General features: G+C 39.8%; 1 protein-coding gene across 1 annotated transcript; it reads right to left on the bottom strand.

Moving 5' to 3' along the window:
- Positions 1-19,354: 19,354 nt before the first annotated feature.
- Positions 19,355-23,836, bottom strand: LOC125018962 (protein FAM161A-like). Its single transcript, XM_047603429.1, has 4 exons — positions 23,621-23,836; positions 22,065-22,333; positions 20,419-20,568; positions 19,355-20,330 (listed from the first exon to the last, which is right to left on the bottom strand). The coding sequence occupies exons 1-4, from the start codon at positions 23,717-23,719 to the stop codon at positions 19,739-19,741; spliced, it is 1,110 nt and encodes a 369-aa protein (XP_047459385.1). The 5' UTR covers positions 23,720-23,836; the 3' UTR covers positions 19,355-19,738.
- Between the last annotated feature and the right edge of the window lie 756 nt (positions 23,837-24,592).

Genomic DNA, 24,592 nt, shown 5'->3' with positions numbered 1-24,592 from the left:
AGCCCACTTACTTTGGCTTTCCATTGAGCATTTCTCTAGTGTGTTTCTGGTTCTCAGTGAATGGTCTCAATTGAGCGGAACTACTGAATAGATTGTCACACAATGACATTTGGCATTATTAACTGTCCTATGTTCCTGAAGCTTGAAGGAGGTGAGCTGTGACAGGACAACACACAATAATGGCCTGGTTTCGCAGACAAGGCTTAAGCCTAGTCCCAGACTAAAATGCTTTTTGAGCTGGCTTAACTTTAAGTCACTTGCACGGACTTATCTAAAATAGTCAAGGATTTAGTCTGTTCTGGATTAAACAAAAGCAAATTGCAAGAGGGTGGATTAGAGCTACTCTAGGACTTAATTGAAGTTTATATTAATCCTGTGAAGAGGCAGGTTTAAACTCAGCTTAGTACTGTTTGTGAAAGGGAGCACAGATGGTTTGGGTGCATGGAGTATTTGGAATATCTAAATGAAGACCAATATTCACTACAGAGGCCAGCCAGACAAAGACTTGTGGATAGGAATAATCCATTGAATCAGTTTGATGAAATAACTTTCGTATGTACAAAGAAGATGTACTGGAGATAATTGCTTTGCTTAAGCCTATACTTCCCTCAGTGTCTCAAAGAGGAAGGCCTGTATCCAGTTCTCTCCCAGTTCTGATCACTTTGAGATTCTTGGCATCTGGAACCTTTCATTGTGAAACTGGTGATTTGTGCGATGTCTGCAGTGCCATTGGTGAACTGAGAAATCTGTACATTGAGTTCCTTGATGCTGCTGAGCAAGCCAACTATAAAGTGTGATTCTACGAATATGGGAACTTCCCAGGAATGATTGGCTGTATAAATGGATGTCATGTTCAAATCAAGTGTCCATCAACTTCTGGTGCTGAGGAGTACAGGAACCATAAGAACTGGTTTTCCACCAATGTTCAGGCTGTATGCACTCCCAATTTAGAGTTTTCACACATTGTTGCCCGTTGGAAAAGAGCAACACGATTCAAGGATTTTCCACAACTCTTCACTGTGTGCTCAGTTTCAGAGAGGGCAACATAGTGGACTACTACTTGGTGACAGTGGATATGCTCGGAGTTCCTATTTATTCGCAACTTGGCCACATCCCACAACAACTGAGCAGCAAAGATACAACAGCGCTCATATTCGCACTAGAGGGATGGTCGATCGAATGTTTGTAGTGTGGAAAAATTGATCCCAGGGTTTACGCAATACACTTCATTTTGAGCCAAGAAGATGCTGCAAGGTGATCATTGCTACAGCTGTGCTGCACAACTACCTGAAGCAGCATAATGGCTCTGACCCTACAATTGAAGAGCAAAATGATCCAGGTGTGCCCGTGGTGGTGGCAGAAAATAACCAACGAGGAATTGCGCTCAGAGCTGCTTTCACATTGCAGCACTTCAGCTAGAAAAAAGGTACATTTAACCAATGAATGTGTTGATTGTGGCTTGTTTTGCTTTAATAGTGTTTGCTGTATACAATACATATGAATAGTGTGCTAAAAAAATGAAATGGGAAACTCAACCTGTTGTACAAAACAAAAACAGTTCTAAAATGTAGGTTGTGGTGGCTTCAGTACTCACACTCTTGTTAAGTGAGGAAAATTTGATTTTCACAGCGTATTATTATCCATTACATTACATAGATGATGTTTGGTGTCAAAATTCCCTCCAGCTAAGCTGTCCTCAAATCCATTCCAGGTTTTTATAAGCACCATTCGGCTAACAAGCTGTGCTCCCACTTAGGCTAACAAGGTGTTCTCATTTAAGCTTACTCCAAGACTCCACAGTCTGGGACTAACTAAGACAAACATCAGTCACACTCATGTAAACCATTTAAATGACCTAGCTTTACTAGTCTGACTTAGGCCTACTCCTGGCTTGATATAAGCCTTGTCTGTGAAACCGGGCCACTATCATTAGAGTAAACTCATACGTCTTAAACTGATATCTTTAAAGGCATGACAATATATTGGGAGAAAGACTGTGAATGTCTTTATTTGTAGATATGCACTATTTGTTAAGATGAAGAACACTGCAAAAGAAAACAGTATACAAATTATAAGAAAACAGGTGATGGAAACATTTAGCAGCAACAGATCTAAATGCAGCGCCCAGGTAGCTTATGAGTCTGCTCATTGCTGTTACTCTTGATTTATGGCTCCACAATTAAGGGACAAATTGTGTTACGACCCCTCCCTTTCTGCCAGTAGTGGCTCACCTTGCCACTTCCTGCACGTGTTGACAGTCAGGGAGTCATTAAGGTAAAGAAGAGACACCTGGCTCCTGTCTACCGAGGATATAAATACTGGCTGGTCACGGGCTCAGAGTATGGAGGCTTTTTATTTAATGTTAATTGTTTGCTTTGGTCTTCAGGTTACAGAATGTGAAGACCAAAGCACACAGTGGCAGCACACGTCATTCAGTTGTAATAATTCACACCACCCACCTAGACCAGACCTCCCCTCAACACCCTCCAAAGGCTTCCTCATGTTGTTGATTGTTGTTGTTGTTAGTCTATTTCACTATGAAACACTCTGGCCGAACGGGAAGCAAGCAGATCAGTTAGAGGGAAGTGTTTTTTGTTTTTTTTTTCGGTCATCAGCTCTTTCTAATGAAAACGTGTTGTAGAAACAATTTTACGGTAATCTTCCACACTTGTCCTTTTAATTTACGGGAACTTGATGCCAGAGGACATTGCAGTGAACTCTCAGTCTTCACATTTTATAAAAACATTTTTTTGGATGAAAAAAATGTCAGTTTTATGTTCTGTTCATGTGTCTAAATGAGAAGCAGATAACAAAGAGAGTTTTTTTTTTTTGGTTTTGTTTTGCTCCGTGTACTCTGCTCTTTGTTTAAATAAAATATGCTGCACAAAACAGCTTTGTAGTAAACCCCCTCAGTAGCTATTTTTCCACAAGAACTCCCTCTCTGACATTTAAAATAAGGCTGCACACATGGCTGCTCCTTATCGCTGTTGAAATGAGTGCACATTTTCCACATGTACATGTACATTTGGTCACTAGGCCCAGACACAACCGTGAGTCATCACATCGAGCCTTTAAGGGTCTAAACTCAGAATCATCAGTTTTGTTTTGCAATCAGGGATTTTGTTTTGATACTATATTCAGTAGAGACTTTTCCCCCAAGTGTTACCACATTACTTCTGAGTTAGATTCACAGGAAGTTCCTCCATATAAGGACTGTTACAACACGGGAGCCTCTCATCTAGACAATATCAGATAATGTAGTTGGGCTGACCAAGAATTAGAAAAGTGTCTTAATATATCTGTTGAAGGCTTTCAGTTATCCAGGTTATGGTATCTAAAGACAATACTAAAACAAGGTCAACTGGTATTGACTTAATATCCACTTGGTGTCTTAGTATGTTGTGTGACCACACCCAGGCAGCTGCACTTGATCGTGAACATGGTGTTAGACTCACAGTTTCCCATATATGGTCTGTTTTCATGGGCAGCACAAACCTCTCATCCAGACATTGTCGGCCTTGACTGGAGTGACCCTGAACATAAAAATGGCAGATCAAATTTCAGTGCTTTTTATAAAAGAAGTATGTACCGACACATACTATGATTTTTCATGTATTTAAGAAGATTTAAGACTGCTTCTCTCATTCTTATTGTTTTGTGTTTGTGAGTTCAAACTTGTGTGCTTGATCTTCACACTCTGCAGTGTGAATTAGGGGATTTTTTGAGTTGAAGGGGAAGGGGATTTCAAAATAGGGTTTACTTGACTAAGAATAATAATTAAAAAAAAAAAAAAACTCCACCAAATGACCCACCACCCACTGGACCACAGCAACCCAATCGTCCTGTAACTGAAAGAGGAGGCCCCACTTATATTGACTACAGACCCCCGTGAAACAAAATGGAAGAGCCAAAAAAACAAACAAGCAAAAAAGAACAATAACTAAATTAAACACAGCATTAAACAGCAGTGGCAGCGGAGTTCTGCCTAATAGAACAAAAGAAACAAAAATATTAACCAAGGTCTTGATGTGATAAGCAACCACTACTAGGCCATTAAACAATGTTACCTTTGCTCAAGTATAATAGTAATAATGCATACGGGGAGCTATCACCATAGTCCTTGTTCCTATAATTAACTGAAATCACCCACATAAGACATTAAATGGGACATATTATTCCCTCCTGTGACAATAAATGCTGATAAAGTAGCAGCATAGCTTGGAAGGAGGTTACAGAAACCAAACAGTGGTGACACAATACAAACGCCTGCCACACTCATGTGACAAGGTTGTACTTCCAACACTGCCTGTGAAGATACCAGAGAGACATTAACACACACACAGGTGACAGTTGTAACAAAGACAGGTAAGAGGCCTACCTTTTATGACAAACCACACACGAGTGGCGGCCTGCCGTTACCATTAGTCAGGTGGTTAGAGGGTGTGGTAGAAGACAGGAATGAGGGAGAGAGTGAGAGCAAGGGGACTCCCCTTGCAACACACATATAGGAGGAAGTAACATATAATCCTATTGGTGATTACTAGGGTGGCTTCTCCACAAACTGCGTCAAATCACTCAACTGGTCATATTGCTTCTCTTGATTGTGCAATTGCTGTTAAATACAGTTTTTGTTTACTCAGTTGAAAGTCTCTTCTAGGGATAAGATTTGAGCTTTTGCATTTTCCCACTATCTGACTATTTATTGTGAGCAAAAATATTTCACATTCCTGGAAAAATAGCAAATCAGGTTCTTGCTGGAGCTGGGTTTCCTCTTTTAAACTCATAAAAATGCATAATCATCATTACTGTGTTACATTGCAGTAGTCATCCTATGTTGAGGTCTGAGGGAAACGCCTACAAAAGCATTCTACCACCAATATGCACAATAGAGAAAGTAGTAATGCTGGTAATGGTGCAAATAATGTACAAAGCAAGGAATAATCTATTACCAAAAAAAAAAAAAAAAAAATACGGGCGATGTTTACAGGTAGGGAGGATATAACCTACACTTGTGTGTGTGTGTGTGTGTGTGTGTGTGTGTGTGTGTGTGTGTGTGTGTGTGTGTGTGTGTGTTATACTTCTGCTTATTTTAATGTAGTCTTTAGAACAAAAGATAAAATAACAGTTGCTTTGGGGACTTGTGTTACAAACCTCTGTGTGCCAATTAAACTCCGCTGCTGCATTTTGAACAACTCTGGTCAGTTAGAGTTGACAAAAAGCACATTGTTTTACAGTACAAAGCCTCACAATATAACCAGTAAGATGTGTGATGCCAATGCCCACTGAGATTAATTTTAGCTGGGAAAAGGAAACAGTCATTTTTTTTCTCTCTCTTGTTGAGTCATCCTCTGCAGCGCATTAATTTTACTCTTTCCCGAAGCCTTGATTTGTTGTCATCGGTTGTCACACATTTGCAGCTGAAGTGCTTTGCAAACTTCCTGTCTTGACCCTGTTTGAAACATTAAACCAAGCCACTGCATGTCAGTCAGGTCACTCATAAGACACAGTTCTCATCAATGGTTAGCATGACAACAGGTAATAAAGAGTTAACACCAACCCTGCATCAGCTGTACAAACGAGGAAATAGTTTCCTCAGGGTCAGAAAGATTGTTATGGAAAATCTGCAGGAAAATCAAAGGTCAATTACTCATTGTGAGTATGACTCACTTGCTATCTCAAGAATTCACAGTCAGCACATGCCGCGAACCAGCCTCCACTACTAGCAAAATGCCTGCACATGCATACATAATGCCAAGGTATTTAAAATTAATCTGGTAATGGTATAAGGTTACAGCTTGAAGGAATAGGGCAAGCATTCATTTTTTTTCAGCACACTCTAAAATGTGCTAAAATGTACCATCACCACTTCCTGTCACCAGACTCCTCAGCTCACACGCCTCCCCAGCTCTTTTACTGGCTGATAGAAATCAGAAGGCAACAGATCACACCCCACACACTTAAGGTTGCCTCCCAGTTAACCCTGCCAAGTAAACATCAAAAGAGGGAGACATCACTCACTAGAACCTGCCTGAACCACCTCACCTGACCCCTTCTGACACTATTCTATCGGTTCTTAAAAGGTTTCATCCCTGTTCACTCCTTGAGACTGAAGTCTTGGGCCACTGATTGGCCATTAGAGTATCAGTCATTATGGAAAGTAAACAGGATTAATACCACATATACCCACATATGTTCCTATAAAAACCCCACCACCCCACCAATCCTTTACAACTGAAGAAGCTGTTTGGGTGAGTGACAAACTGTCTTCAAGAAACTCTATAAGTATGGTTACCCTGGTTTCAGCTTGTTTTTTGGAGTATACCATAACCTGGATGACTGTGACCCTTCACAGACATAAGCTTTATGCAGTGGCCCACAATTGTCATGGTTCTGTAGGGGGTTCATTGCTTCATTCCTGCATAACAGCTTTAAATTGTTAACCCACTTCATGTTCCCTGAAAAAAGCCTGTTTGTATAATTCTGAAATGTACATTATTTTTCAGTTTTGGGTAACCAAACCTTTTTTTTTTTCCTCTGGCTGTTCAGTACTTACCTTTGTACCATTTCAAGCTATTCATTGGGCTTGCATGACTTGAATTGCAATAAATAACTGGAAAAATTAAGGTGTTCTAAAACTTTTGACCGGTACTGTATATTCCCCGGGTCCTGTGTTCCCCGGGTCCCTAACCCTAACCCTAACCATTTTTTTAAAAAAGGGTCCTATGTTCCCCGGTCACATACACAGCCGTTTTAATACTTCCATTGTTGCCTTTGGTGTAGGATCTGGATTTTCGCCTGTTCCTTGCCTGCTTGTTTGACTGATTCTGCCTGCCCTGCCATGTATGTACTGTTGCTTACCCTTCCTTTGTTATCACAAAGCAGGTTTAGTGAAAACTCTGAGTTTATTAACCTTGAAATGAGGGAAACTCTGAGTTTTCCGTTTCACAAAGGGAGGTAACTCAAACCAGAGAAAGCGGGATAACTCTAGCCAGTTACCTTAGTTACAGACTCTATGAACCTAATCTGGTCAGGTTTTTCTCAATGAACCTTGAGTTTCTCTCTGTCTCTGCCCTCTTTCAGCCACACACCTTTCCTCTTTCATTCATTCAGTCAGCAGGCAAGTTTTGGCGGAGCCTTGTTCTGCCGTCTGTCAAAAATCATCAAAAAAAATCAGAGTCAGTAGCTATATCAGAAGTCCATTGGGCACAGCAGGAGGTGACTTTCTTCATGAGCATGGCATGTCCTTTTGACGACGATCCCGCAGATGAAGGTGCAGCATTACTGCGCAGAGAATTAAATATTCATCGGGATGGTTATCAGACATAAGCAGAAATTTTAGCATTTCCAGACAATTATCTTTTTGAGCGGTACCATCAGAATGTGTTGGGACAAAACAAAAAAAAGACCTTAAAGACAAATAAATATTTGTATGAATAGACTTAAAAAGATATCTGTAGGCCTATTACATTTTATAAAGGCACTTGTGTCTTGGGGGGTGGACTCAGAGGATGAGCTCCCTCCAGGGATTCCCTCAGCCACTGGCCTTCCAATAATCTGGTTTAGATCAGCTCCTCTGTAGATGTGGAGACATCTGTGTTAGTTTTAAACAGGATTAATTATTTAACAGAACATGATATAGATGAGGAGACATTTATGTGTGTGAAAACAGACTATGTTGGGGATAAAACAACTGCGCAGTCCAATAGCCACTTAATATTTACTTTACAGTGTAAAACATGATCAAAATGAGGTCCCTCCATGCCGAGGTCTGACCTGTTTGAACAATGTTTTTATATTTCATCTTAAGCTGCTGCCAAGTGCGCTTCTCCACCACAGGATTGCAGCTATGAAATAAATGAATAGGCTACGATTCAAGCAATTTCCCCCAGTAATATTATTGTGATTGCAAAGGGCTACATTAGAACTTACACATTGACCCAAGCAGCGATGTTCTCCCACGCCGTCTCTCTCTCTTTTGCAGCTGCAGCGGTGTTGCACTTCTTTCTAAAAACCCATCGTATGAGCATATTAGGATTTCCAATTCGAGGTTGGTGAAGAATGGACCAACCTCTTCCACATTGCCATGGTGACTCGTCGGCTTTTTATAGTTGTGGCGCACGCGCTTACCTCCGGGTCAAACTGCTCTGAGCTGATTAAACCAACTCAAATCTGCTGTTCTGTTTTAAATAAACTCATATTGACTTTCATAGCAGCCTCGAAGTCTCTTGCATTCTGGTGCATTCTGACCTTAAAAATATAATTGATATCGTATTGATCACTGATAGCATATTATGTTCCTGTGGCTTGACCCATCCATTTAAATATATACAGTGGGTAAAATATATATTGAACACATCACAAATATCATAGTAAACACATTTCTAAAAGAGCTTTGACTTGCAATTTTCACCAGGTGTTGGCAACAACCCAAGTAATCCATACATAGAAAGAAACCAAAACAAATATGTTCAGAAATTAAATTATGTGTAATAATGTGAAATGACACGGGGAAAAAGTTTTGAACACGCTTACGGATATTTAATACTTCGTACAAAAGCCTTTGTTGGTAATGACAGCTTCAAGACGCCTCCTGTTTGGAGAAACTATTTAGCCCATTCTTCCACACAAACAGTCTTTAAATCTTGAAGTGTTAAATGGGCCTCTTCTGTGAACTGTGATTTTTGGTTCTTCCATAGATTTTCAATTGGATTCAAGTCAGGTGATTGTCTGGGCCATTCTAACAGCTTTATTTTCTTTCTCTGAAGCCAGTTGAGAGTTTCCTTGGCTCTGTGTTTTGGATCCATGTCTTGCTGAAATGTCCACCCTCGTTTCATCTTCATCATTTTGGTAGATGGCAGCAGATTCTTCTCAAGAATGAGATAGGATTTAATTATCAACATGGGGAAATTAGGAAGTCACGATGATATCTTCTGTTGGTGGATCCGCTGAGACCATACGAGTCCACACAGATGATTTGGAGCAGCGTAACTGTTTGCAGGTGTCATTGAAAATAACCTTGTCTATGTCCTTCAGTTTATCCGGGTTGATGTCAAGACCCTGGGTCTCAACTTCATCCCAGATCTTGGTGAACAGCCGCTGGTGGATGGCTTGTGGGGAATTTGTAGCAGAGGTCATCCTGGACTTTCTAAGGGCCTGAGAAATGAGCTTCTCTACGACACTGCTCACAAATATTTTTTCCTTTGCTCTTCTATCGTGTTTGTCCTCCAAGGCAAAGACTGACACTGAATCAGTGCCTGTGGAGGTACAGAGACGTCCACAGGGGTGATGTCTGTAACGTCGGTTGTCTGGCTCAGGTCTGGCTCAGGCTCAAACTCTCTGGGACGTCAATTTGAAGAAGAAGAAGAAGTTCGAATATATATATATATATATATATATGCCATGTCAAGTGGCATGTTGTCTAGTGTGGTGCTGTCGCAAACAGGAGATCCCATTGAGCCAGAGTGATTCATTATATCAAAAAGAGCCTGAGATGATCTTCTTCCACAACTCTCTTCACTGTCACTTCCAGTGGAATCTGGCACAAATTCATCACCGCTTGATGCAGAATTGTATAATTCAGATGGATCTTCAAGGTCAGGTGTGGTACGTGTTTTACCAAAGGCAAGCCAATGGTAGACAGCAGTAAGTTATTATTTGTGAATGAAAGGTACTTTCAGAAAAACAAAATCTCATCACCGCCTTAGTCATTCATTCGATCAATAGGAAGTTGAGTGTCGCTTCTCATTCATACATGCACCACATCCTCCTGGTATCTCAGATCTTTTTTTAATTCTCTTTTAATTATTTTAACTCCTGTCATATTATATCTTAGCTACAATATAATAAGGTAGTTGTTTCTTTTCTTCTTTTCTACAACTTTCCCTAAGAAATTAAAAGGAGGAATAGTGCAGTGAAAATGTTGATGTTTCTACATGAATGTATTTAGCTTTGAGTTTGTGCATTTGTAATGTTCTCATCATAAACAACCACTTTTTATCAGTGGCACTGTGGCTTCTGTGGTTCTATCTGTGCACCAAATGATTTCATGTGTTATTCAGTTTACATTTAATGTGTCGTACTGTGTAGCTGTGTAACACTGCACCTTTGGAATGTACCGTACTGTGAATGTTTGCTTACTTCCCCTTTGCAGTACTGTACACTACAGTACAGTACTTTAGTCTGACCCATTCAGTCACTTAGTTTGTATGTTGTGACGTGTGGGGGTTTTCGTTGATGAGACGAGAGTGGGCATTATTGTCATACCATGTTACTCGACAATCAGTTTGTGATAAATTTCATAGTATGTTTAAAGTTTTCCACATAACTCCTGGTGCAAATGGGCTTCTTACTTCAGGCTAAAGTTGTACTGTACATTAGCAGCATGTTTAGCCAGACAAGGTCAACTTGAGCATATGTGTTCCTCATCCATTGCTCATATTTTGGGCATGTTCTCAAATTCTTGACAATCTACAAGCTCACAATGTGCTGCGATGTGTTAAACTTGTAGATCTGCCATTTTCACATCTTTTGTGTGACACTCTTGTATGATACAGTACAAAAAAACACATGTCGAAATTTGAAGATAAAAGGTTTCACCCCCAACAGCAGTGATGTACAGCACGGCAGCATCTCCGTCAATGGGAAAGTCCAGGTTAGACTGTAAATCTGGTAGGAATGTGGTTATACAAAAGCCTTAAAGTTAACTGTTGTTTTGTGAATTGCAACACTTGACACAACCTGTCAACCTTAATTCCAATTTCCAATACTTATTAACCCAAATTAATTTATTTAATTCATTTACTGAACCTGACTAAAACTAGGCTAAAACGAATATAGAAGTGACTGAAATGTGACTAAAACTAAAAGCATTTTCGTCCAAAAGACTGAGATTAAACCTAAAATGGCTGCCAGAAACAATGCTGTTCTGAGCAGCTTTTCAGAATTAGATCAGTCAACTGTGACAAAGCTGACTCAGGGTTAACATGTGAGCCTCACAAGTGATGGACTGGTGTGAACGATGTGGAGTCACAGAAATCACCAGTAGCTTGATGTAATTACTGAATTACTGCACACCAATTTCCTACTTCCTATAAAAAAAAAAAAATTCCCAAACACACCAAGTATCTGTGATATGATCCACAGAGGCCAGAGGTCCCTCCCCTCAACCCACAGGACCCAAAGACCCCCACTAACAACATCCTGTTACTGGACACCACAGGACACCCTCAGAAGACCCATGTTTATTCTCTGATGAGTCATAACTGATCTAGAAGCACAAGGGACCTACACAATATTAAGAGGGTGGTCATGATGTTATGCCTACTCAGTATAAATAATCAGTACATGAAACATGTACAGTATAAAATTATCAGAGTGAAAAATAACAACACAATATACATATCTAAAACTTGCAAACTAAGAATAATAGAGTGAATGTAATAACCTGATACAACACATACGCACAACAAGATGGCTCAGGCTGAACTAAGTAAATGGATTAATTACAGTCAGTCTACTCAGGCACACGCTCACATCTACTCCAGAAAAAAAAACTGCCAGTGAGCCAGACAGAGATACTATGCTCTACTGTAACCTCATGTAAAGTAGGACACAGACAAAAGAATAAATGACAAATGCTTAAAGAGAGATAGATAAGAACTGGTGATACACTCCTCTCCCCTGGGACCCATGTTTTAAACTCTTAAATGCTGGACAGCAACAAGTTGTTTTTATGAATGGAAAGTGCAGTCAGAAAATTACATGTGAAAAACAACAGGATGCTGATACAATATTGAATTGTGTTTTCATTCATGCATACACCACGCCTTCCTGTTTGTTAAACGTAATGGTATGTCAGATTTCATCTAGCCTTTCACAGACAAAAGAATAACATTTAATAGAAAGAAGGTGCCAAGCTAAGCCCTCCAGGCAGTTATCTAAGAATAAAATACACATTAAGTGGAGTTTACTGTTAGCAGTCAATAAAAAAGAATGTCATACCAATCTGGACAGGTCCCTCCTCAGTCAAAGAGAGGGTGTCTGAGAGTTTACCTGACTTAGAAATTCCACCAACTCAGCTGTGCTTGATGGGAAACATACCTCTTTAAACTGTTTAACTGTTTAAATAACACACTGTAGCTGTAAGAGTTTATTACACAGAGATTATTACACATAGATGCTAAAAAGCTGACACACAAATGTATTCTTTGAATAAAAGCCATGAGACACTGGAAGAGTGAAGTGTATCCAGTCCAGCAAGTAGAAAGTCTGCAGTGTGCCACAGCTGATGGAGATTAAAATTCTGTAGATTCTTATTTCTACAAGCCAAGCATAACCAGATTAAATTTTTATCAGAATCCATATACAGCGTATGCCTGGCAATGCTGCATTTCAGATTACTTTTCTTAAACAGGAAGAATAAAATGTGTTACATAAGAACAGGAGTGGCACGTGTTTTACCAAAGGCAAGCCAATGGTAGACAGCAGTACGTTATTATTTGTGAATGAAAGGTACTTTCAGAAAAACAACATCTCATCACCGCATTAGTCATTCATTTGATCAACAGGAAGTTGAGAGCGTCGCTTCTCATTCATACATGCACCACATCCTCCTGGTATCTCAGATTTTTTTTAATTCTCTTTTAATTATTTTAACTCCTATCATATTATATCTTAGCTACAATATAATAAGGTAGGTGTTTCCTACACCCTATTGTCTAAGCAGCGTAAGACTTTTCTACAACTTTCCCCAAGAAATTAAAAGGAGGAATAGTGCGGTGAGAATGTTGATGTTTCTACATGAATGCATTTAGCTTTGAGTTTGTGCATTTGTAATGTTCTCATCATTAACAACCACTATTTATCAGTGACACCGTGGCTTCTGTGGTTCTATCTGTGCACTAAACAATTTCATGTGTTATTCAGTTTACATTTAATGTGTCGTACTGTGTAGCTTCAGTGTACTATGCAAATGAGATGATCAGTGCACTCATTTATATGAGGAGTTGTGTTTATCTACAGGGTTGATCTTGGACTTTATCCATCATGTTTATTAAAGTACATGACAACTGCTGAAGATACACTGCCCTGCACCTTTGGAATGTACCGTACTGTGAATGTTTGCTTACTTCCCCTTTGCAGTACTGTACACTACAGTACAGTACTTTAGTCTGACCCATTCAGGCACTTAGTTTGTGTCTTGTAAACACGAGCAGAAAGTTGATTTAAAAGGTTTTGATAACTAAAACATGAAGAGACGTGTGGGGGTTTTCGTTGATGAGACGAGAGTGGGCATTGTTGTCATATGACGTTACTCGAAAACCAGCTTGTGATAAATTTCATAGTATGTTTAAAGTTTTCCACATAACTCCTGGTGCAAATGGGCTGCTAACTTCAGGCTAATTTGAAGATAAAAGGTCACCCCCAACAGCAGTGACATACACCACAGCAGCATCTCCGTCAATGGGAAAGTCCAGGTTAGACTGTAAATCTGGTAGGAATGTGGTTGTTTTTTTTTCATCCAAAAGACTGAGACTAAAACTCCAAAACTCAAACTTCTTGACTGTTGGTGAGTGTTAGGGTGGTGACTGGTGATTACCGCATGTTGTACAACATGTCAGTTAATTTTGTGAGTCACATTTCTTGTTCTGGTCCTGATGTGTAGCACCCATGTAAGCCAGACCACGTACCTCCACCCATAGCAATGACACTCCTTGATGTCAGCAGTCAGGATGCAGCCTGACACAGACACACACAGCAACAGAAGAGCACAAGGTGTTGACTTGGCCTCCAAATTCACTAGATCCCAAACTGACCAAGTATCTGTGATATGATCCACAGAGGCCAGAGGTCCCTCCCCTCAACCCACAGGACCCAAAGACCCCCACTAACAACATCCTGTTACCGGACACCACAGGACACCCTCAGAAGACCCATGTTTATTCTCTGATGAGTCATAACTGTTCTAGAAGCACAAGGGACCTACACAATATTAAGAGGGTGGTCATGATGTTATGCCTACTCAGTATAAATAATCAGTACATGAAACATGTACAGTATAAAATTATCAGAGTGAATGTAATAATCTGATACAACACATACGCAAAACAAGATGGCTCAGGCTGAACTAAGTAAATGGATTAACTACAGTCAGTCTACTCAGGCACACGCTCACATCTACTCCAGAAAAAAAACTGCCAGTGAGCCAGACAGAGATACTATGCTCTACTATAACCTCGTGTAAAGTAGGACACAGACAAAAGAATAAATGACAAATGCGTAAAGAGAGATAGATAAGAACTGGTGATACACTCCTCTCCCCTGGGACCCATGTTTTAACCTCTTAAATGCTAGACAGCAACGAGTTGTTTTTATGAATGGAAAGTGCAGTCAAGAAATGGCATGTGAAAAACAGGTTTGTTCAAAGTAATGGTATGTCAGATATCACCTAGCATTTCACAGACAATAATAACATTTATAGAAAGAGGGCGCCAAGCTAAGCCCTCTATGACCAAGCAGTTATCTAGGAATAAAATCTTCAACATGTCCTGTATCAAACCGAACCCCACTCACTTCCTGTCACGAGACTCATCAGCTCACACACCTCCCAGCCAGTCTCATAGAGCACAGACCATTTACTGTATAACAATGCAAAGGAAAACAACACTCACTATCAAACAGACATAGTTTAATGTGGTCCTTAACAACAGACAGGGTTCTAATACAGTGAAATAGTTGAACTGGTAAAACAAAATAAACGTCATGAAGAGGGAGTGTTTAACAGATGAAGATAGAACACATAAAAACAGCATGAATGAAAAGTGGACCAATGTGTCATTTTTATTTACAATATATATTATATCTATATTATATATGGAGTTCCTTCCAAAATATATTAATATATATTATAAATATATATTTATTGGACTGTTATACTAGGAAAGTATCTATCATATATATATATATATATATATATATATATATATATATATATATATATTTACACATTTTAGTCTGTAGTTTAGTTTTACTGACAATCAATTTAACTTATATGTTTATTAACCACTATATATTATCAAACTAATTAAACAATCTAGGATATAAATATAAATGTCTATATATAACATGTTATTGCTTACTAGGAATATAAAGTGAGATATGCATCAGAAGTGTTTAAGCTTATATATAATCTTGTTTGGCAAAACACACAGGAGTTGCAGTAATGCTGCAGCATTGAAATTGCCAAACTAGATTGATGCTTCTTTGTCAGATCTATGTAGAGGTGAAATGTCATTATCATCAACTATTCTTCTGGTGACGATCTGTGATGGGCAACATTGTACCTATGAGCAATGGCTTAAAGATCTGAGGCAGAAGCACAAATCTACTTTAAGCTTTCAATCTATATGTCTAACAACAAAGGTCCGGGTTAAAGGAGAAAAAGTAATCGTGGGTTTCTGACTGGACATGGGTTGGTCTACTACATTACTACTGGGTCTTGGTCTTCAAGACTTCCACAGCTTGAAGACCATCCGTGCAACAATTCGAGTGAAATTATCTTCTAGGTTTGAAAATACTGTGTCCAACTTTAACTGCAAGATCAAGCTTAATGCTGATGAGAAGAGTTATCAGATATAACGGAAACCAGAAACAGGCTGTACGTTGTAAAAGTTACGGGACAGGATAAGTCTTAGCGGTAGGCACGCCTTGGTGATACCACAATTAATAAGGCTAGAAATGAAAATGCTGTTTGACTTTAAGACCAAATCTGGCCAAATGTAGCCCTCAACCTTTCTAAAGTTAATAATAATAATAATAATAATAAATATCCCGTGTCCAGTCATATAACTTTGATTAGCTTACATAGAAATACTGACAGTGTAAAATGAAGCTTATAGTTCAAAGACAGCTGGCTGCATCTCATCTGTCACACATTGCACACTGATAACACTATACAGAGGCTACATTTACATGGGCAGTTTCTATATACTTTATAAACTAAGTTAAACACTACAACGTTTTTTGTTTTGTTTTGTTTTATGAAACAGATAAAGATATACAACTGGAGTTTCCCCTGAGCCTTCTCTAATACCTGTGAGATATTTACATGACTTCCATAACTGCTCCCAGTGCATCAGACCACGGCACGCGGCGTTCTTGTGTTCTTCCTTCTTGCTTCTTCCTTAAGGATTCTTACAAATGAACACAACAACAGAGCGTTACTCAAAACATGCTCATTCAAAGCAGTGGGAGTGATTTTACTCTACATATCACTGTGATTAGAAATACCTCCAAGTGACTGCGAAGATCACAACAACAAATAAAGCGATGCAGAAAAGTGGTACCAAATACTTGTGGCGGCAATTCCCTATAGAAAACAGAGAGTTTTACAGTGAGTCTTCTGCTTCTGATGTCCAGTGTTTGCATAACTTGTGTACTACTTGTGAAGATAAATGCCTCCTCATGTCATTCACATTCTTTAACCACTAGATCACTTGCACAGTCTGTCTCTGTTGACCTCAAACAGCCTTACTGCCTTTCCTCATGTCTAAGCTCAACACTGCTCTGTTATTGTAACATATTACTACAGTTATATATAAAATATAACTATAAAACTATTATTATAACTGTCAATAAAGATTAATTCATTCACATGGGCACATTTTCCTTCACTCAAATCACTGCCTACGTCTGAGGGCTTTTAGATAACCTCTTCACACCTCTGTAAACTCATATTTCAACTTAGCTACAATATAATTTTCTTCTTGCAGTTGTTTCCTACCTTTAGCCAACGGGAGATTGTGAGGAGGTTCACTGCAGGGGACTTAAAAAGAAAAGAAGATATACATATCAGAAGATGTGTGTTGTGGTGCTGTTAAACACACTTTACTTCGAAATTAACTAGGGTCCAAAAAAATAAACATTACATAAAATACATTTGACATATTAAACAGTTACTTACTGGTGCAATTGGCGGTGTACTTCATCAAGTACTTCATCATGTTCTTCCCCTGAACGGAAAGAAAGGAAGAGCAATGCTGAATGCTTTTCAACTTAATTCACTTTCTAGTAAACAAGCACTATTTTGGACCATCTGCATGTTATTTCATGTGTTGTTCAGGGTATAGGTAGTGTACAGCATTACATACCTCTTTAGTGCACTCAACAGTGAGAGTGACGTGGCGATAGCATGTATTAAGCACAAGGGTGGTGATGTTGCGGGATATCACCGCCTCATCCACCTTATCCTCCAGGTCATTTGCTAGTGTGTAGTCCTGAAATCAACCATAAAATCACGTCAGCTTCACCATCCAAAATAGTGACTTTCATAAGATCTGAGTCGCACCAAGCTAATGACTTGTTACAGAGATGATAAATACAGGTGTAACGATAATGCAGGTGTAAGTATCTCATTATGTAATAGATGTCTCATCTCAGATAAGGCCTTAGGCACAACTGTAACTACTGAGGTAGTTCACCACCACTAGGTGTGACTGTGTGAGCGGATGAATAATGCGTGTCTATGACAAGGCGCTATATAAAACCAGAGCATTATTATTATACTTATTATTGGTTCAAATTGCTTCGGTGCAATATCAAGAAATGCATCATATGTTAAAACAAACAAACAAACACTTGGAAATAATAAAGTAAGCAATTCTGCCTTGTGTTACTTACTAAACTGTTGCTCCACATGAAATGACAGTCGGTCTCATTCAGATGAGCACGGTATATGGTCCCGCTACCACCCTGCGCGCCAGAGCAGGGGATGTCTTGTGTGGAACAAAGCTGTAGCAGCACTGTGGCAACATAATAAAAATACATACATAACTTCATTGACAAAAAATGCCTAGGCCTTCTGTAAGGGCAACTTGTGATGTGGTATTCCCCAAACATTCCCGTCTTTGTTGGTTGCGCCATCGCAAAGTGTAGACTACCTCTCCGCGGGCTGCCTGCTCCGCGTACAGCTACACCACACACTTTGCTATGATGCGCGCACACACATAGATGCAAGCCCTGTCGAGGAACGAAATCAGTAGTATTCACGGGTTCGAGTGCTTTTAAACGCTCTTAAGCAATGACTCATCTCAGATCGCTCATCTAAATCAACAGTAGTCTAATCTAACCAACCACACACACCTTTTTGCACCCATTGTATGCACACTCTATTTTATATGATTTTTTAAAAAGAAAAGCCATTATTTCCTATAAGGAATGGTCTCTTTGACTCCAAACCAATGCAGAATAGTTATCCTATGTTAAAATAAACATATAAAATAGAGCGTGCATACAATGGGTGTAAAAAAAAAAAAAAAAAAAGAAAAAAAAAGGTGTGTGTGATTGGTACTACATAGGATAACGATTCTACATTGCTTTGGAGTCACTAGGTCACATGGCTTAGGAGGTATTGAAAAAAAAAGACACCGTTCCTTATTTTTAATATCTGTCGAATATCCGAATATCCGATATCAAACCAACTTCGCCTTGGTTGGTGAACCGGAGATTTATTTGCGTCGTAAACTTGAGGCTATGATTCAACGCGCTGATGAAACACAGCGGAGTTTCATCACTTACCGATCACCAAGAGGGTGGCGGAGACCAGAGGGAAGGCACGCTTGTTGTGCATGTCTTTAAAGCTGCCGGTCAAAAAGTTGGAGCTTCAAGTTTGGAGACTATTGCAGACGAGCGTGAGATTGATTGAGAGCTTTTGTCTTGAAGTTATCAGTTCGGAAGACTTCCAGCTCCGCAACTCAGCTGAGCGACTGAATGAAAGGGATCTCGCCTGCTCTTAAAACACGACCGCGTCATCTCAGAAGCGTCACATAGCATACGCCCTCATCATTATCTTGTAAGTTGACACCTGTTATTTCCGAATGGCGCAGTTATGGAGCAAAATTATCTCCGGTAAACCTCATAGTATTCTGAATATCTCTTTTAATACAACATGTTGTCTACACCAGCTCTTTGGCAGCAAAAATGTCCCACTGTATTCTGTAGGTAGTCACTACATATTTAGTGCTGAGCAGAGATTGTACAGCTTTCAAACTGATGCAATGGTTGAAACTATAAATCTTACAAACAAAGTGATACTCATCAAGATATGACAATATAAAAATATATATTAAGATATTAAGCTTTACACTGAGATTAAAGGTACTGTGTGTGTACTGTGTGTAAAATTTCCCAGTTTGGGATTAATAAAGCTCAATCTATCTGTGAATGACTGCCATTAATGCTGTGCAGAAATGTGTCAAAGGACGTGTCACAGACAAGGACTCACGCAGACGAAGACATGTCCCTGAGTGACCTTTGCAGAGCTTTCATGGGCAAACACAAGCCCTTTACGAGGTGAGAGATGACATACATGAAACTCCACTGCTTTAGTTTTCACAAGAGTACAACAAGTTTATTAGGAAAACGACATTGCTACAAAGCATAATGAACTCAGCCCTTTGTTGATTTTGTCATCTGATAAAAAAGACACTATATTATAAACCACAATGACTGACTTTAAGTGTAATATATATATATACCACGGAAGACGATATTTCTGCTATTATACCTTCGTTTAGTTCTGAACACTGACCGTCACACATTAATGTAGTCACTTTTGTTACTAAGGAGAGGCTCTTCGCGGGTGAGCAGATGTTGTAGGCTTTGGGTGGATTGATGTAGGATCACTCCCTGTCCTTCACAACTGGCATGGAAAAGGATATCACTGCTCTAGTCAGAGCTCGGGTCACTTTGGTCCTGTGTGGCCTCCCTCTTCACTGTCCTCTCTGTGTCTGGTTCTGTACACCGAGCTGGGCATGGGTCTTGCCTTGAAGGCCCGCCGGTCCCCTTTCTGTCCAATGTTCCCTAGCTCTGCCACAATCTTTGCCTCCTTCTTCCGTCGCTCTCGTTCCAAGAAGTGGAAAGGCTGCAGCGAGACTGCCGCCTGGTTCCTTTGAGTAACAGCGTTGCTGTTACTTCTGCCTCGGTTGGATCGTTGATTGGACTGGCGGTTGATGATTTCATAGAGGGGAAGGTGTATGTGGGCCGGGGCAGGTGATGCCCGGAACTTTTTCTGACATTCCCGGAGCTCCTCCAGCTCCTGCTTCAGCAGTGTGTTCTCCAGCTCGATCTCCGAACGTGTCCGCACCCTGTGCCTCTTCCTCTCCTCCTCTCTCAGCATCATCTGGAAGGGTTTGGGAACAGTGACCTTGGAGTTGGGACGAATCCTGACCCCAGTTTGACTGGACAGTCTTCCCTGGGGTGTCAGACTGGAGGCCTTGGTCTGGAATCTAAAATGCTTCTGTCCCATCATCTGTTCTGGACTCAACAGGATGTCTCTTTAGTGGAAATAGAGAATAATATGAATATGTTATTCCATTTGCCATCTCATCTGAGCTTCATTTCCAAAAATAACAAGTTTCGCACCTCTCAATGGTTTGATCCTGGCTAGGCACCCATCTCAGGTCCTCCATGCTGTCCTCTCCACACAGCTCTGACTGGTCAGAACCACTCGAGGTTTCATGGAAGTCAAGCTCCTCCTGGGAATTGATTCTCTCAAGTTTCCTCCCAGGGCCACTAGTGCAAAATATGTGTTTGAGTGGTTAATGCTCCTGACAACAATCTGTACAACTGTCTGTACAAATAGCAAGAACGACACCATTTCACCCTCCTCATTAACATATTACACATTAATTGGACCTACATTTGGTTGATCAGTTAAACTACAACAACTGCAAAAAATATGAAACTCCTTCAATATTTAATCTATATATGCTTTTCTGGTTGACATTTTAAATAGAAATGGCACCATTACCTGGGTGATTACAATGAAATGACTGCTCAATGGATGGGGTGGGTTTTTAAAACAACACAATAGTGCCACCCAGAGATCAGATTAAAGGCGTGCATAGAGCAGGGGCCACCTCTACGCACGCCTCTATTTTCCCCCGGAAAATCCCCCGCTCTTCAGCAGACAAACAACATTATGACAGGGATTTTGAAGAGGACTTCAACAAGTAAAGAATAAAACAAATCACCAAAAGATGTACAGTTTTATGGAGAATACAGTAAACACCATCCTTGACTCCAAAATATCATGGGTACTATAGGAAGAGATTTATTTTTTTTGCAGGCTTCCATCCATTTTTAATTGTGTCTTTCTATACTTCCACAAATGCATAATGTACAGTATAGTCTTGTTTTCTTCCTAATGTTACATACACACAAAAAACCTTTTGCACGTTGTGTAGTCTAGACGCACATTAAATGAGCACATAGCAAAAAATAAATAAATCCACAAGATTCAGCTCCCTTCAAAGACCCATAAGCCCCATCTCGAGAGTCTCTTCTGAGAGTTGTATGAGTTTTTTTTTTTACAATCCTCAGTGATATATTAAAAAAACAACCTCATTTGTTTCGTCAATTGAAAATCTGTGGAAGATCCCCTGCTTGACCACAGATAACAAATCAAATCAGCAGTTGTGTTGGTTCCCGATTCAATATTGCCATTAATAGTATATTTCCTCATGATTTTGGGTGATAACATACATCACCCTAATATTATGTGCCCTTGCTTGGACATGTTTGCGTGCTGCATCTATATCTATTTTACATTTCTGTACTTCTACCTGCAGGTATGTCTCTTTCTAAGAGCAGGGTTTGAGTATTTCCTTGCAACTGTTGCCTTAGTGCTGGCTCTGGGGATTTTGTACTGAGCATAATAGCTGACGGCAATAATATGATTTAATTTAACTTTAATGAATGTAAGCCCCACTCTGGCTTCCTCCCACCATTCAAAGACATGTTTGTTAGGTTGACTAGTGATTCTAAAATGGTCGTAGGTGTGAGTGTGAGTGTGAATGGTTGTTTGTCTCTGTGTTAGCCCTGAGATAGACTGGTGATCTGTCCAGTTTGTACCCCGCCTCTGACCTGACAGCTGGGATAGACATCAGCAACCTTTAAATCATTATTACTGGGATCTTTGAACATTACAAAAAATAAATGTGATAAATTTCAGTTGTGACACTTAGTTGTTTCTCCCTGCTCATAATGAATCATAGGACATATCCCACCTGAGTGACTGCCTGGCCTCTTTGTTTCTCCCTCTTTTCACACCTCCATCATTATCTACTCCGTACTCCTGCCCGATGTACATTCGTTCGAGGTCAGCCATGTTTCTCAGGTGAGTGCTCTTCAGCTCCTCCAGCCTCCTGTAATACTCTTGGTTTGAGAAGTAAACATGCTCCTCCCTCTGCAGGCCGTAGATCTCCAGGGACACAGAGCTGCGAATGCCTTTTCCACCCTTTTCGTCTTCGCTGCTCTCTGAATCCAGGTCATACTCCTGAAGGATTTGAAGGGGTAAACATCGTAATGTCATGCATTATTAGCAGTGTTATAGTCCTGCGAGGGTATAATATTCCTTTGTACTGTACTAAACCTTTTATCGTGACTGTCAGCACTCAAAAGCAAAGGCACCCTCAAGCAGTGTACTATAGCATTTTTACTTTTTCGAATTACATAGCGTATAATAGTTGACTAGAAAGGAGAGATGTGTTCATGGTCCACCTGAAATGCCTCACAGGTTGCTATTTTCTTCCACATATTTACATGGTTCCTATAAAAATGAAGCCAACAGTGGTATTATGGTATAATTAAACCCAATAATGCACAAAATAGTACTAAATTACAGATAGACAAGCTTCTATTTCTTTCATTCTTTTTTGAAGTTTTATTTGAAATCCGTATGTGGTTCTTCTTGCAGCCCCAACACTTGACTTAATGTGCATGCAGAACATCTCTGGTTGCATTTAACCACATCCGGCCCCTGGTGTATAAAATTAACGAGGGGATTTCTCTCCCCCTTTGAAGAAACTTTCATTGTGTAATTTTTCCTATTACTGTGTCTAAGACATGTAGTATATGTTATGTGTAGATAATAACTCCTTTAGCCATTGACTATCATTGTTAATGCTTTAACAGTGCTTTAACTATAAAACTATGAGTAAACAGTATCCTGTTCATATATTAAAGTCTGCTACTTTAGTAATAATAATTAAAATTTGATAATGTTCACAAATCATTGAAATATCTAGTAAGGAAGAGACCATCTGCATCAACCTGCATCAGTTAGGAGTGGGACAAATGGACGAACTGAATCTAGTGACCGGGGAGTTGTGCAAAAAAGCTCCTGCTTTGTGATAGAGATGGTATAGTGGAGAGCTTAGCCATGGACCTGGCTTCAAATACCTGTCAGCACAGAGGTATATACCGAAATGTCCCATGAGATACATAAAGGAGCTTTCTATCTACAATCTATATTTCATATATAGACAGACTCAGATATCCCACCAAGAGAATATGTATAGGTGGGATGTCTAATATATATTACTCTATCACAGTGCCACTTTGAGGATAACATAAGTAACCCTCAGACTAGCACCGTAGAAATAAATAAATATCAAACAGAGTCAGTCTTTTGAACAGCTCTTTAAAAGGATCTGATCCACAAGATTCAGCTCCCTTCAAAGATCCATAAGCCCCATCTTGAGAGTCTCTTCTGAGAGTTGTACGAGGTTGATTGTCACGGTTAGAGTTTCATCTGAGATATACTGAAACTTTAAATCCTCACCTCACTGACACAATCCTCATCTCTGTCATAGTAATGGTCTCTTTCTCTTCCGTACAGAGCCACTAACTCCTTGCTCTCCAAAGCAGGTGACCGGTACATCGCTGCCGTCTTCTTCCTTATTTTCCCCCAAAAAACAGAAAGATCACAAACAGAGCAGGAGGAGAGCTGCTGCTGCGTGTCCTCCGTTCTCCGTCAGTCTGCACACTGACCTGCTAAGCAAACAGCACGGTTAAGTCAGAGCAGGACGCCACCAAAGATTATCCTTAAACTCCCTCACACGAACACGGGCTGAGTCTTATCCTCTTACCAGCAGGAGGAGCTGTGGCTGTACAGCCTTCACTGGTGCTGTTTGACCAGATGGTCCAGGTGGCCCGGTGGCTTTTCACTCATGGGCATTATTATTTAAAGTAAGATAGATGTCAGTGTCAATCAGAATTACAGATTAGCTTTCTTAAACTTGTGTAAGTCTTCCACGGTACCCTGCACCTGTTGTAGATTGCAACAAGTCTGCAGGTACAATGAGAGCATCTACAGAGATTTATTGGTAATTTATCCATTTTTTTATTTAATTTGAACTGTTTTGTTCCTCGGGCCTGATGTGCATGACAGGGTAAGGACTAAGATGTGTCGCACTAGATTTACCAACTAGCGTTTATCTGCAGCTTCTATGCTGATGCTCACTAGGAGATGCACACTACAGAATAAATACAATTTAAAATCTGACATGCAGTAATTCCTGTACTGTTGTCCCAATCATAGTTCCATCTTTATGCCAAAAAGCATAAGCATTCTGTCATTTCCAAATCTATAGTTCAGAGTTCAGAGGGTTTTCACATTAAAAGTGAAAGATTTTCATTGTTTTAGTGACTGAGAAATCTGATCCTGGATGTTAATGTATGTAATTTTAAATGTATTAACTTTTCATGTTGTTATTAGCTACTTGTTGAGAGTTGTGTGTGCAGAGCTGCTTTT

The sequence above is a fragment of the Mugil cephalus genome, chromosome 13 (genome assembly GCF_022458985.1).
Source record: "Mugil cephalus isolate CIBA_MC_2020 chromosome 13, CIBA_Mcephalus_1.1, whole genome shotgun sequence".
In the NCBI taxonomy this organism is placed as follows: domain Eukaryota; kingdom Metazoa; phylum Chordata; class Actinopteri; order Mugiliformes; family Mugilidae; genus Mugil; species Mugil cephalus.
Note: the sequence above shows the minus strand (reverse complement) of the source record. Positions and strands in the feature narration are given on the sequence as shown.